At 32.7% G+C, this 15,000-nt stretch overlaps 1 protein-coding gene across 2 annotated transcripts in view; it reads right to left on the bottom strand.

Annotated features, from left to right (window-relative positions):
* Nucleotides 1–791: 791 nt before the first annotated feature.
* LOC106877721 (cGMP-dependent 3',5'-cyclic phosphodiesterase) overlaps nucleotides 792–15,000 on the bottom strand; it is a 436,212-nt gene continuing 422,003 nt past the window's right edge. For both annotated transcript variants that reach the window (XM_089361766.1, XM_089361765.1), the window contains 10 exons: nucleotides 13,779–13,898; nucleotides 12,749–12,819; nucleotides 11,652–11,774; nucleotides 11,088–11,175; nucleotides 9,553–9,600; nucleotides 8,389–8,463; nucleotides 6,861–6,960; nucleotides 4,668–4,780; nucleotides 2,640–2,785; nucleotides 792–990 (listed from right to left, as the gene is read on the bottom strand). In XM_089361766.1, coding sequence (XP_089217892.1) covers nucleotides 816–990; nucleotides 2,640–2,785; nucleotides 4,668–4,780; nucleotides 6,861–6,960; nucleotides 8,389–8,463; nucleotides 9,553–9,600; nucleotides 11,088–11,175; nucleotides 11,652–11,774; nucleotides 12,749–12,819; nucleotides 13,779–13,898 — 1,059 coding nt within the window. In that variant the 3' untranslated portion in view covers nucleotides 792–815. The remainder of the gene's footprint in view (nucleotides 991–2,639; nucleotides 2,786–4,667; nucleotides 4,781–6,860; nucleotides 6,961–8,388; nucleotides 8,464–9,552; nucleotides 9,601–11,087; nucleotides 11,176–11,651; nucleotides 11,775–12,748; nucleotides 12,820–13,778; nucleotides 13,899–15,000) is intronic.

Here is a 15,000-nt window from a genome sequence, read left to right as displayed (position 1 = left end):
TATTAGTATTGTTACTAGGTGGAGATGGCTGAGAAGTCATGACAATACATTGCATGACTGCAGCATTATCATAAACTTCTAATGCAAAGAAAGAAATATTATACACACATCCACGCACGCACGCACGCACACACACATGCACACAGACATAAATCAACAAAAAAAAAACCAAAGAAAACAGCAAAACATATTCATTGAACTGATTCTGTACAATGGTTTCTGTATTGAATTTTCTCCACCTCAGTATTCTAAATATGTGTATTATATATCCATATATATATATATATATATATATATATATGCACAAATGCAATTGTGTGTGTACATATATTACATAGACACACATTCATACATATACATATATACACACACATGTATATGTGTGTGTATATATATATATATATATATATATATATATATACACATACATACGTGTGTATATATATATATATATATATATATATATATATATATATATATATACTTATATATATATGTATATATATATATATATATATATATATATGTGTATATGTGTATATATATATATATATATATATATATATATATATATATATATATATATATATATATATATATATATACATATATATATATATATATATATATATATATATATATATTATATATATATATATATACATACATATATATATATATATACCTATATATATATATATATATATATACATATATATATATATATATATATATATATATATATATATATATATATATATATATATATATATATGTATATATACCTATATATATATATATGTTGTGATGTTGATCTACTTATTTAATCCTATAATATCTCCATTACTGTCAAAATCCAGGGCAAGAACTTCATCAATCGGCATTCGGTCACGGTCCTTAAGCACCTGACAGATCCTCTCCCAGCGGTGCCGGTTGGCATACACGGCTTCTTCACACTCTTTACATTCACTAAACATTCTTGCTAGAACACTGTAAAATAGAAAAGATCATAGAATTGTTTATATAAATGTTACAGAAATGAAACATGAAGTGCAATTTATTTGGTAAAAACATTTACATTTATGAATATACATAAAAAAATATCACCAATGCAAAAAGAACATGCATATGGAGGAAACGAAATTAGGGTGATTCAAGGGGAAGCCTCTCCTAGAATTAAAATATATGTCTTAAAATGGGTGCAAGTATAGATATATGAGGAATTTCTGTGATATCAAAAGTTCAAAAGTATAAACTTATCTGTACAAATACCTATATGTATGTGCATGCACCCACACACACACACACAAGCAAATATAAATATATATATGATTGATGCAACACAACTTGGTGCACAATATTCTACCCATAAGGGACAGCTGCAGGATGGGTTAAAATGATTGTCATGTTGAATAAAGATTTGTACTAAATCCACCTTCCGTTTCCCTCATCATTTATAATATATATATATATATATATATATATATATATATATATATATATATATATGCATGCACATACATATACATATGTATTTAAGTATACACATACATGCTCAAAGGCATGTTCAGATTGTTTGTTATTCAATGCAGTGGTGAAATTATTACCTTGCTTACAAACAGATGAGTGTTGGCATTTATAACAGGAATCGGACCATAGAAAATTTTGTCTCAAAGAAGTACTGTCTAACTCATGCAAGTATGCAAAAGTAAGATGTTAAAACAATGGTGACGATATAAGATTTAATATAGGTACACATAGTATGTGCATTGGCAGATATTAATTCTTATACATGTACACACATACAATATGTATTAGATGTATATAAGTATGTATTGCCACTTGCATACAAGCTTAGCAAGTTCAGTTACAGGCAAATGGTTTCATGTGACACATTGATAATATGGACAGTGAGATAGTGATATGAAAGCACATGGCTCAGTGGTTAGAGTGTCGGGCTTACAGTCATGAGGTTGTGGGTTTGATTCCTGGACCAGGATGTGTGTTGTGTTCTTGCACAAGACACTTTATTTCACATTGCTCCAGTTCACTCAGGTGTAGAAAATGAGTTGTGATGTCACTGGTGCCAAGCTGTATTGGCCTTTGCCTTTCTCTTGGATAACATTGGTGGCATGGAGAGGGCAGGCTGGTATTCCACAAACAATTTTGCCAGGACTTGTGTCTTGAGATAGTGATTTATCACAATAAGATGATAAATGTACCTAGGGGTGTAGCTAGGGTGGGGCAAGCTGGGCACATGCCTTGGGCTCCACTTTGAGGTTGATGCAATTTTGGCCAACATAATTTTCTAATTAAGCCGTTAAAAAAGATTCTAAAACCTTTCCAGGCATGGTTTGTTTTGCTTATCACCATCCATGCCACTAGACTGAATAGGTGTCCTTGTTTGACTTCACAAAATGCATGCGCTGCTTTTTGGTTGGAATAGGTGAAGGGGTGCAGTTTTGATGCTTGCCCTGGGCGCCATTTATCCTAGCTGTGTCCCTGATTGTACCCCATTACATTACTGGTACACTGATGTACCATTGTAACACTGTGATACACAGCAAGAACTTTGACATTATATGTGAATAAAAGAGACTGATATACAATAACATTGACACAATGATATTTATACTTACTTGAAAACTGGCAAAGCAATATTATCTAGAAAACTAATTTGTTGTTCTGGGATCTTAGCACGCTCTCGGTCCATCATTTCAATTGGTTTGTGACCCAGAGCTTTCTCAAGGTCACCCTGAGAGAAGAATTCCTGGTAAATCAGTCCCTAGGAAAGACAACATAATATTAACCCTTTAATATTCAGAGTCCTTTGTCAAATATAGTATCTATCTATTTATATTGTTTTGAATTAATCATGCATTATCTTGTAGTTTAGAGATTTCAATGATGTGATTGTTTAGTTTTAGAATGACATTGTAGGGTTGAGGTGAGAGGCTGGATCTGGTCAGTTTCAACATAAAACAGGTTGAATACTTTGGCTGGATATGGCCGGTTTGAATGCTAAAGGATTAATGAAGCTACTGGAAGTTATTCAAGTATTAGATATTTCCTTAAAACCCACTCATTTTTATTAACCCTTTAGTATTTGAATGGTTATAACTGGCCTTTCATACACAGCCTACAATATCATAGTAAAAATAAATGATCATATCATTGAAATCTTGAAGCAGCAAAACACATGATTAATTCAAAAGAATGTGAATAAATAAGTATAACATTTGAATGATAAAGGAAAAAACAAAGATTTAAACATGTCAGTCTTTGAAAATTCTGAACAAGGTATATGATTTTATGATTTCAATTTTCTATGTTTCTTCTAACAATTGTCCAGTAATGTTTCTATATTTTATTACATTTCTTCCATCTATTTACTGGTTCAATTCTCTGGCTTTTATATCTGTATCTGTGTGTGTGTGTGTGTGTATGCATATTAGATATTACAAATGTTTCACTCAACCTAAAAGCGATTCATTCCAAAGTTTCTTCCTTCTAATGTACACCTATGAGTTATTCTTGAAATAAGAAACTATCCATTTACAAACCTTCTATGTCAACACCAAGAGGGTCCTCAGAACCCATAGACTCTCTTACTTCTATAAATTAAAGATGTTCTTGATACCAACCTTTATAGTTGTCTCTTATTGCAAGATGAGATAGGATACACATGTTGTAACTGAGATATACAAGGTATAACAATCTATCTGTCTGTCTGTCTACATATCTATCTATTTATCTTTTCTTCCTGTCTACTCTGACTCTCTCATATATATATATATATATATATATATATATATATATATATATATATATATATATTATATTGGTGTACAATGTTTTTCTCCAGGCACACAACTCTATATTTCAGAAATTGCATGTTTTCCTTTGCTCGGTTTGGTTGCAATATTTTATTGTAGTACCTAATGGTATGAGACATGTTTTATTTGCATTTGTTGAATACTGTTTATCGTTGAACAGCTTGTAAAAAAATTATACCTGTTCAAACATAATATTGATGAAATATAGAGTTTTGCTTCCCAAAGGACAAATGGAAAGAGAAAAATCTAAAAAGGTTTTGTGGATTTTTTTTCAAAATTTAGGAGACATTCCATAATCTAAAATTGATTGGTTTCCCTCTTTTTCTTTTTTTTTTTTTTGTAAAATAAAGGTATTGTGAAATGGATATCAGGAAAATGAGTTGATGAAAATGATAGACATAGAGAAAATATAAGACTAAAATTTCTGAACTGAACTGATGTTAAAATAATGAGCAAGAATAATAAAAAAAAAAGAAAAAAGGTGGTAGTGGTGGTGGTGGTTGTGGAGATGGTGGATTGGCAGGATGGTTAGAACATTGAGAGGAATGTTTCCTAGTATTTGTTTTGATTCTTTATGTTCCAATTTCAAAACGAAGGTCAATTTTGCCTGTTGTTTATCTAGGATTGATGAATAAAGTACCAGACTAGTACTGGGATTGATGTACTTGACAAACTCCCTCCTCTCAAAATTGCTGATCTGATTATATAATCAGGAAGGTGTTGTAATTATGATAAAAGAAAATAACTAGAACCCCCCCCCCCCCCCAAAAAAAAACAGCAGAAACAAATCAAGATGGTAATGTTATTATTCTGAATGATGTGTGTACTTACAGCGATATGTTTAGTCACTCCCCAACACTTGGTTTGGTCAGATAAGTCACAGGATGTCATCAGTAGACAGAGTAACATTTTGTGATGCTTACGACTATTTTTATCGTACCCTTCTACAATAGAAAGAAAGACACAGAGATGTAACAGTTAGTCATTAAGGACATGGATGAACAAATAATACAGTAAAATTTTAGTAGCTATACAGAACAGGAATATTATGTGGCACTAAAAGTGCAGCTTAGCATTTTTAGCAGTCTAATAGTGTATGAAATTTGTGAGCTGCCTACAAGTGTTCCATTTTACAAGCATATTTTTTTATAAACTTCAAATAAAATCTCCATTTCACATAACAAGGATGTTTTTTTAAACAAAGTACACACAAAAAACATACACACACATGCACAAGCTGTTAGATGCATTACTAAACTTATTCTTCACCATTATGCTTTTAACCCTTTTGATATCAGCCTATTGGTACTATGATACAAACTTCCTGTATTAGAGTGATATAAATTAAAACCTTATGTAACAGCATGTTTCAAATGTCAGCTTAATAATGGTTTCAAATTTTAGCATGGGGTCAGCAATTTTGGTGGAGGTGGTAAGTTGATTACATCAACCACAGCAGGGCCAGATTAAGACCCATCGAGGCCCTAAGCACTTACGAGATTTTGGTGCCCCCCCATAAAAGATTATGTAATTCAAAATGTAAACAATAACAAACCATAAAATAGATTTTTATTTTTCAAAACGAAACAAAACATCAAGAGGGAAAATAATGTTTATTTTTGTATATTTCCACTTAATTTATATTTGAAAAGTTTCCTCCTACTTTTTTGAATTGCAAAGCCTTTGATCAGATCCTCAAAATTAATCTTAGGTAACACATCTCCATCTATACTTAGTAGAAATAAAGGCAACCTGAATATTATTTTAGCAAATTTAAAGTGATTTCTTTTGTGCCGTAAACCATTTACCATTTCTGTGGTGCCCCCTCCTTCCCTTGATGCCCTAAGATGAACAAAATGCTGCTAAACATTTCACCCAGTGTGCTAATGATTCTGCCAGCTTGCCACCTGAAATGCCAGCTAAATAATGATAAAATGTTCTACTAAATCCTTCATTAATTGAAACAAAGGCAGACTGTTTCAATGGAAATATGGTGACAAAAAGTTAAGCAATGTTGATCCTAATTTTGATGTCAACATCCCTAAAACTAGATACTAATATAAAAAAATATTAAACAAGTAGATGAAATCAACTTGTAGATATATGATCGAGTATTAACAGGGCCACTTCCTGTTTAATTTAACTGTTATTTTGTCACCGAATGTGCTTTACTGAATAAATATTTTATTTATTTTATCCTCCATCCTTCTTGTTATTTCTGAATGATATATTTGGTTTCAATCAGTCATTGGACTTGGCTCAGCTGGGACTTCAGCTTTTAATTTTTTTTTTTAATCTTTTTATCGGTTGTATTCAATACAAAAATATATACATTTTATGTAAAGGATTTGTTATTTTAACTTTACATTCTTTTGCAATGTAAAATATTCAATAAAGAAAGTCTTTTCTATTTATCTATGTATCTAGGTTACAGTTCTGTTACTAATTACAAAAAAGAATAATTTTTGAAGAATTGACATACATACACAAGGTGTGCATACTTGAGTAGAAAATCAATATGCAAGCATAGATACACCTCCATATCAATATATATATATATATATATATATATACATATATATAAAACTTACTTGGAAAAGGATGTGTGGCATTAGATCATATAATAATATAAATATATAGATATATACATATATCCATACATATATGTACATGTAGGTATGTACATATATGTATGGATATATGCATATATCTATATATTTATATTATATATATATACACACACACACAATCATGTACACAGACAGATAGATGCACACACACACAGATGGACAAAGAATGACACATGTGTTTAAATGTGCAAGCCATTGAAGAGGATTCCCCAACACATACCGATACATATTTACAAGAACAATCAGTCAAATATACACAGGATGAGATCTGAACTCAAAATGCTAGCTCTTTAATCAGGGAAATATGGTGTAAGCTCATGCCTTAAACTAGTTTTCAAAAGCAGACTAAAACTCGCCACCGATGGAAGTAGTAATAACAACTAGTGTACTATACCTGTGACCATCTTTTCAAGATCTTTCAGAATCCGAAGATGATGAGCCAAATCTGTGGCAAGGATAATATCCCTCATCAAGTCTAACACTCTGGTGTATTGCTGGCAAAATGAGAAAAACAACATATTAGAGGATCAGAAGAAATAATTATCACTATTACAAAGGTAGTGCTCCAGCATGGTCTTCATGGACACAAATAAATTAAAGAACTTTAGTACAAAAGGGTCAGCTACACAAACGATGGTTGCCTATTTCCCTTATTAATTAATCTAGGCCATAATTTAAAGTTGCGTGTGATACTCTATTGAAGTGTAGCTTACCACTCAGAATTGAGTATGATCATCTGCTCAATTCTCTGATGGTCTTAAAAACCAAGCATGATTCTATTTCAGCAGGCATGGCTATGTGGTTAAAAAAGCTCACTTTGCAACCACATGTTTTCAGGTTCAGTACCACTGTGTGGCACTTTGGGCAAATGTTATCTACTATAGCTCCAGGGCAACCAAAGTATTTAATTCTGAGTGGCTTTGACAAAAAAAAGGTGGAAGAATGACAGTTATAAAAAAAAAAAAAATAAATAAATAAATAAATGAATCATCAATTGGTGACCATTATGGAGCAAGTTATACAACTAGACCAGAAGATGTCCCAGACAGAAATGCTGCAGAAATTGGGACATCCTCAATTTTAAATGTCTAGGATGCTCCTGGAGAAAAGAGAGTTAGAGTAACCTATCAATCTAATACCAATCCAAATAGAAAAGGCAAATATATTCTTTTATTCGTTTATATGTTTCAGTCAAAAGATGCTAGTATAGAGGGGTTATCACCCCAATGGTTCACAAGTGCTGGGTTCAGAGATATAACAAAGTGGTCGACCCTACAAATAAGGTGGCTGTTATATTGGAAATTAACTCATAATATTGGATGCAGTAGGATTTATGAAGAGGAGAAGAAAAATGAAGACCGTGATGCAAGTGATAAATGAATTTGTACATTATCACCTGAGATTCTACAGACCTACGGCCAAGATGGCATCAGCAATGCAGATAAAAAACTGAGATGTACACCTGAGTCGTTCTCTTAATCTCAAGACAAGCATAGATTGCAAGGATAGAATTAAAATAAATTATTACTAACAATGAATTGAAATCTTATAATTTATTGCCTATTATGCCAATTTATTTTATTGTATAAGAATTTCAATTACCAAATCAATGCAAATAAGTTGAATTGATTGCAATAAGTTTGGTAGAGAAATACTCTTTAGTGTCCTTTAGTTATCAATGACAGTATCATTGAATTTTCTCATGCCCCATTATTGACAATAATATAATTTCCTGCCAAGTGTTTCCTTATATGTAGTTAGCCTTATGAAATAAAAAAAGAGATCTTTGAAAAAAATATTTTGTTATTGCTACAATATGATAAAAACATTGTAAATGAGAGATGATTAAAAACTATGTTCACAGACTGTTAAAGCATATAATACAAATATAAACAGTATGATAAAAAAGAAACCAACTATACCTTGCTGGGTAAGTTTTCAAATATATTACAACCCTCTGTGTTCAAAATACACATTGATTGAGCAAAATGATGTCTCTGTTAGAAATAAACAAAAGAGGAAATGTTCAGACCATATTTGAACATTTCTTTATATTGCATTTCACAACTAAAAACTATAAAGCAAAAATGAAGTATGATACCCTTGTCATTGTATTATCATTGTTTTATGTTTGCTTTCCATGTCGGCTTGGGGCTTGGAACTGTTAACAGGGTCTGAGTTAGTTCTTATTTTGAAATACTGCTCTCTTAGAGGAGTTAGAGGATCAGGTCTCACTTATGTGTTTCATTCTTGGCTTGGTTTCAATGGGTGGAGCAAGCATCACAAAACATTTTATCCAATATCTAATGACTCTGATGATTTATTGGTTTTTAACTATAGAATAGCGACATGTGTGAATTGAGGTCAATTTGGGAAGGTTCCCTACATTTTCTGGATGAAGATCCACAGGTATCATAAGATATAAAGAGGTCATAAGTGTAAGTGTGTGTGAGAGAGAGAGGGAGAGAGAAAGAGGGAGGGGGAGGGAGAGAGAGAGAGAGAGAGAGAGGGAGAGAGAAAGAGGGAGGGGGAGGGAGGGAGGGAGAGAGAGAGAGAGAGAGAGAGAGAGAGAGAGAGAGAGAGAGAGAGAGAGAGAGAGAGAGAGAGAGAGATTCTCTTTGAAATGAGCTGCATTGACTAGTGTAACCCAAGATATACTGTCTGAAAAGAAATAGATAGAATGCTTTTGATGATAAATCTATTGAATAAACTTGCCTGGGGATAAATAATGTATCAACCAATAGATTTTGACCCATAGATATTTTATTGACAATGGGGAACATAATATGTGATATCTTAAGTTGACTGGAGAAATTACTTAGTGAACTGTGTCTTGGAGGTTTTACAAGATATCTTCGAGATTTTCTAAGAGAGCTAGAATCGTATAATTGATATAAAGGATGAATTAATATAAAGCGAGTCAACTAGCTGTATATCCTGACAGCCATAGACTGGGGTGTCAAGGCAGAAGTAATTAGGATGATAATGATGACAACTATGATGATTCTGGTAGCTATGGCGATGATCATGATTATGATAAAATTAATAACATCACAACTGAAGTGGAATGAACAAGTGTAGCTTACCTCCATTACTGAGCCTTCAGAACTGTAAAGAGCAGCTAGCACAGATTGCTGAAATTAAAAGATATTGCCGTAGGTCATTATGGGAGTATTGGGTGTTGGATAATATAATTGTGTTAGAAGAAGCATAGGGGTGTAAAAAAATTTTACTGCAGCTTATTAGGGAGTTGTGAAAGGAGCTTTTGCTGGTAGGCATATATGTGTATAAGGAGTGATATAAATGTATTAAGCACCATATGAATTCTAAGTGATAGCTGAAAACATATGGGTTATAATGTTTAATAATGTAAGGAGTGACTGACTCACCAACTGTCTATCTATCCTTCCATCCATTCATTTATTCATCGATTTTTGCAACCAACTAATCTGGGAAGGGTTGTTGGGGTAGAGCCCTCCAGCACCTCCACCAAAGGATCCTATCAGAGGTAACCATCATTATACTTTCCTACTGGATTCCTGAGTGTAACCAACAGAGACTATGGATATTAACTAACCATCTCGCCTTGGTCAGCCCAGTTGGCTTGGATTGAAGAAACCATCATTCAGCCCTTTCTTATGGCATTCTAACCACGTATCTGTAGTGCTGGAGCTGTGATTGCTCAATGCCAGAGAAGTAGCAGCTTGGCTTGGAGAGATACTGTGATTTCTGTGCTATGCAACATGTCGAGTAACATTATTCCAGGAATCCTACTGAGGAATCCCATTTTGGCTGCTTGTATTTATGATTGTGTTCCCTTGATCAGAACCCAACATTTATGACCAGGTAAACCCTGTCAACATCTCATAGGATGCAAGGTAGTAAGCTGGCAGAATCGTTACTGTGCTGGGCAAAATGCTTAACAACAGCATTTCGTTTGACTTCACGTTCTGAGTTCACATGCTACCAGGGTCGACTTTGCCTTTCATCCTTTCAGGGTTGATAAAATAAATATCTGCTGAACACTGGAGTTGATGTAATTGACTTACCCCTCCCCCAAAATTGCTGGCCTTGTGCCAAAATTTGAAACCAATAGCTTATATTGTAGATCTATGTCAGAAATGGCTAAAACATCATACTAAATTACAAACAACAGCAATGTGTGCGTGTGTGTGTGTGTATATGTTTTTTGCTAATCTTTGATTTGGTGGTCAGATCATTGTCATTCATTCATAGAACACACTTGCTGAAGGTAAACATTAATGGAATATGTTTAAGGCAGCGAGCTGGCAGAAATGTTAGCACGCCGGGCGAAATGCTTAGCAGTATTTCGTCTGCCGCTACGTTCTGAGTTCAAATCCCGCCGAGGTCGACTTTGCCTTTCATCCTTTTGGGGTCGGTAAATTAAGTACCAGTTACGCACTGGGGAGGGGGGGGGTCGATGCAATCGACTTAATCCCTTTGTCTGTCCTTGTTTGTCTCCTCTATGTTTAGCTCTTTGTGGGCAATAAAGAAATAAGAATATGTTTACTGATTGACAGTAAACAAAATTTACAAACAGTGAAGTAGTGAACATTATGAATATGTGATGAACAGTGATGAATAACAGTAAACAACTTACTGAAGCTACTTGGAAGGAGTTGTTGGTTCCCCTGTGGTCAATGTCATGGCATAAACAGGATACAAAAAGAGCAAATATTTCCAATTCACTGAAAGAAAAATATAATTAGAACAGAAAAATTAATTGCAATATTTTCTACTCAATAAACATTTCTCCGCTGTTTAACTGCTTGTATACAAATGTATAAATTGTATACACACACACACATTCATATCTATGCATGTACACACATACACACAGAATGTCTACTCAGTATTTAACTGAATAAACAATCTGCTGGTGTTTAACAATTGCTGAGACAATGAAAATATCATAGCAGCTAACTGCCTTTGATTTACATATCAGAGGGATGGACAAACGGAGAGGAGACATACTGTCATTTATACAAATAGACTATACTATATATTTTACATTTAATGATGCTCCACTTACTGTAAAGTACAGTATAATAAAACATCTTGTGAGAAGACTGCAATAGTATGAAACCAACCATACAACTGCTCAATGAAAAGTGACATGAATAACAATAAGAGCAGCAACAACAGAATAAAAGCTTCAACTTACTCCAAATATTCATGTAACCGTGCATTTTTTACCATGACGTAAGCATAATGAGCCACTGAGAACGCATGAATCCAGTTGTGATAAGGAGGGTTGCGATAGCCTTTCTTGACCATTAATATGAATCTAAAAACAAATAATAATAGAATGATAAATATGGCAAAATCTAAAAATACAGGAAAAATCTGTCGCTGTCGGCAGCAGCATTCAATGATACTATTAAACACATATATACTTCACACGCTCAACTGTTTCAGACCTACTTTAGTAACTAATAGTTATTATATTTGAATGGAGAAAATGTTCCAAAGGCAGTGCTCTAGCATGGCCTTGACAGTAATAGTTGAGATGCTTCCTGTGATTTTGACTATTGCTTATGTTATGAAGATCTTGAATGATGAAAATGTTAATACAATATTGTATTTAATACCAGTCTCACCTACACATATACCCAATAATCAAAATTTTAATAATTTAATTGCCTACTAAAATATTGATTAATTAATTAGAGGTGCACCAGCAGTGTTGAATAAAATATAGTCATGTACAGCCACATTTAACATGTTCATGTACACTCAGACATAGAAAGATTTCTTCTCTAGAGGCAACTTCTGCAGCATATTATCTTTCCATGTCCAAATGTACATGAACATTGTAAATGTGACTGTATATAACTATATTCATTAATTACATAATCCACTAATTTCTTCTACTCCATTCATAACTAGGATACATTATAGGAATATAAACTGACTCAGTACTTGATCGGTACTTTAGTTTCTCAATCTCAAAGAGAATGAAAAATAAAATAAATCATATCAAACCAGTAATTGGCTGGTTCTATTTTATCAAGCCTAACCCTGGTGTGGTTTGAACTCAGATTGTAATGTAACATAACTAAATACTGCTAATCATTTTTTTTTCCGGCACTACCAATTTTACCAAATTATCACCACTTTGTACTTTAGAATATTGAAAAGAAAAACTTAAAGAAATATTCCAAAATTTGTTCTTTAAGTTTGAAGCATTTTTATGATATCAGCATATATAAAAATTTCCAAACAAAATATGATAAATTAATAGCAATTAATTAGACCTACCTCACTAAAGAATCTCTTCTAATACGCCATCGGGTGGTGAAGCCTAAATCTTCAAACATAAAGGCGACAGCCTGTAAAATAATAATATGCATTAGAAGTATTATATATATATGTATGTACATGCAAGTAGTGTATTTTGTGGCATGGAAGATGACATTTTTCTAAAAACATTTGAAAACTACTGTGCATCTTGCATGATGCTAGTTGAGAAGTTGTTGCATTATTTAACACTACAGCACATTACAGATGTAGAAAAGGTATGTTATATTAAAATTTTCCATTTCTTTTATGGATTCTTTTTAAAAGTTAATTACATGATAACCTGTAGAAGACTGATGGTGCTTAAGGTCCATCCACACAATGAAGCAGTGCCCAGCAGTGTGCTGTCATACACAAGGGGAGGTTTTCCATTGAGGATTTATACACCCCAATATTAGACTATTTTCTTGGGTCAATACGCAGTGATTGCTTATAAGTTTTAAGCTTATAAAATATTATTATTATTTACAGAATTGTCACTTTTCACTGCTTCTCAAATCAGTGCAGAAAACTCACATGCTTGTTTGTTTAAAAGACACTATGAAATATATATATATATACATGATGATATAAAGTTCCTAATCTTTTCATTAAAAAAATCATTAACTTTCTCGTTGGAAAGTAGTGGGAATTACTTTGTATTATAATGAACTGAAAAAAAAAAAAAAAAAGAAAACCTTATGTAATGTTAAGTTGACTTTGTGACTGATTATCATGTTTATTTATCATGGTTAATATCACAATTTTATCTTAAAAAGGTTCACAGTCGGGGTTTTGGATCAGATGCTACTGACAGAATCTTAAGAAATAGATAGCATACTTATATAAAAATAAATTCTAATGCTTCAAATAGAATACAACACGAACGAGACTAGTTTCTTCAGTAAGGGGGTATATATGTAGGTTATTAGGCTAATACTTCAACATTTAATGGCATATTAAAATCTAACGAGGTTTAAAAATGGAATATATATTAAATCATCTGTCTTACCTTACAAGTGTCATTTTCGGGTACCCAGCGAGGAGCAAAGGAGAATTTATCAAAATCCAGAGAGAAATCAGTTAATGTATCAGTTTCACACACCAATTGACTGGTCTCTTCAGGTGAAACCTATCGCACACAAAGAAATTCTTGTAACAAACATAGTTAAATATTAGTTTCAAATTTTGGCTCACGGCCCAGCAATTTCAGGGGAGGGAGTAAGTCGATTACATCAACCCCAGTGCTTGACTGGTACTTTTTTTTTTCTGTCCTGAAAGGATGAAAGGCAAAGTTGACCTCGACGGAATTTGAACTTGGAATATAAAGATGGATGAAATGCCACTATGTGTTATGCCTGGTGCGGTAATAACTCTGCCAACTCAATACCTTTAATATTAAAAATTATAAGTTGGTTATAAAAATTGATTTTCAATTTAAAAGTAATGCCACTCTTTTTGAAGGAGTGAACGCTTGGCTATATCAATCATAGCATTTGACTGGCATTTTGTTTAAAGATGAGCAAAAGGCAAAATTGATTTCAGTGATACAAGGGGATGAAAGTAAATACCAGAAGTTATTTTGTCTGGTACTGCACCAATTTTGTGAGTCAATTTGCAAGTGGATTTATTCATCAGATAACTAGATTCATTCCATGGAATATATTTACTACTGATCAAATGTTGAAAATCCCCTTGATCCCAGATGTGCTCAATGAAAGCATATCTGGGGCTAAAAAAAAAAACAACAACAACAGAGAAAAAGAAACATTTGAAGATTATACAAAGCAGACATCTGCAACAACAACAACGACAAGAATGACAATAACAACAATAATAATAATAAAGATAACAATAGGAAAGTAATCAGATAAACAGCTAAGATATACACAAAACAAACATACACAAAAAAAAAAGCCTTCACCAAAGTGGTGTTGAAAATAGAACTAAAAAGTGCTTCACAGAAAATTCACAAAGAATACAAGAAAGCCAGTGAAGTGAAATGAGATTAAAAGAAATATTTTTTCCTGAATTCCACTGTTTTATTAACAAAAAAAAAAAAAACCCTCAAAAAACAAAACGAAACAAAACAGAAATCATCTCCACTAATTTCCTGTTTATTATGTGAAACATAATTAAATTTACAATAACTGATTTTCAGTCAATTCAATAAATGTTCAGCTTTTGACCCTTGGTGTGCACCTGTGTGAGTGTGTCTTAATAAATATGCATGT

The sequence above is a fragment of the Octopus bimaculoides genome, chromosome 13 (genome assembly GCF_046866305.1).
Source record: "Octopus bimaculoides isolate indiv1 chromosome 13, ASM4686630v1, whole genome shotgun sequence".
NCBI lineage: Eukaryota > Metazoa > Mollusca > Cephalopoda > Octopoda > Octopodidae > Octopus > Octopus bimaculoides.
Note: the sequence above shows the minus strand (reverse complement) of the source record. Positions and strands in the feature narration are given on the sequence as shown.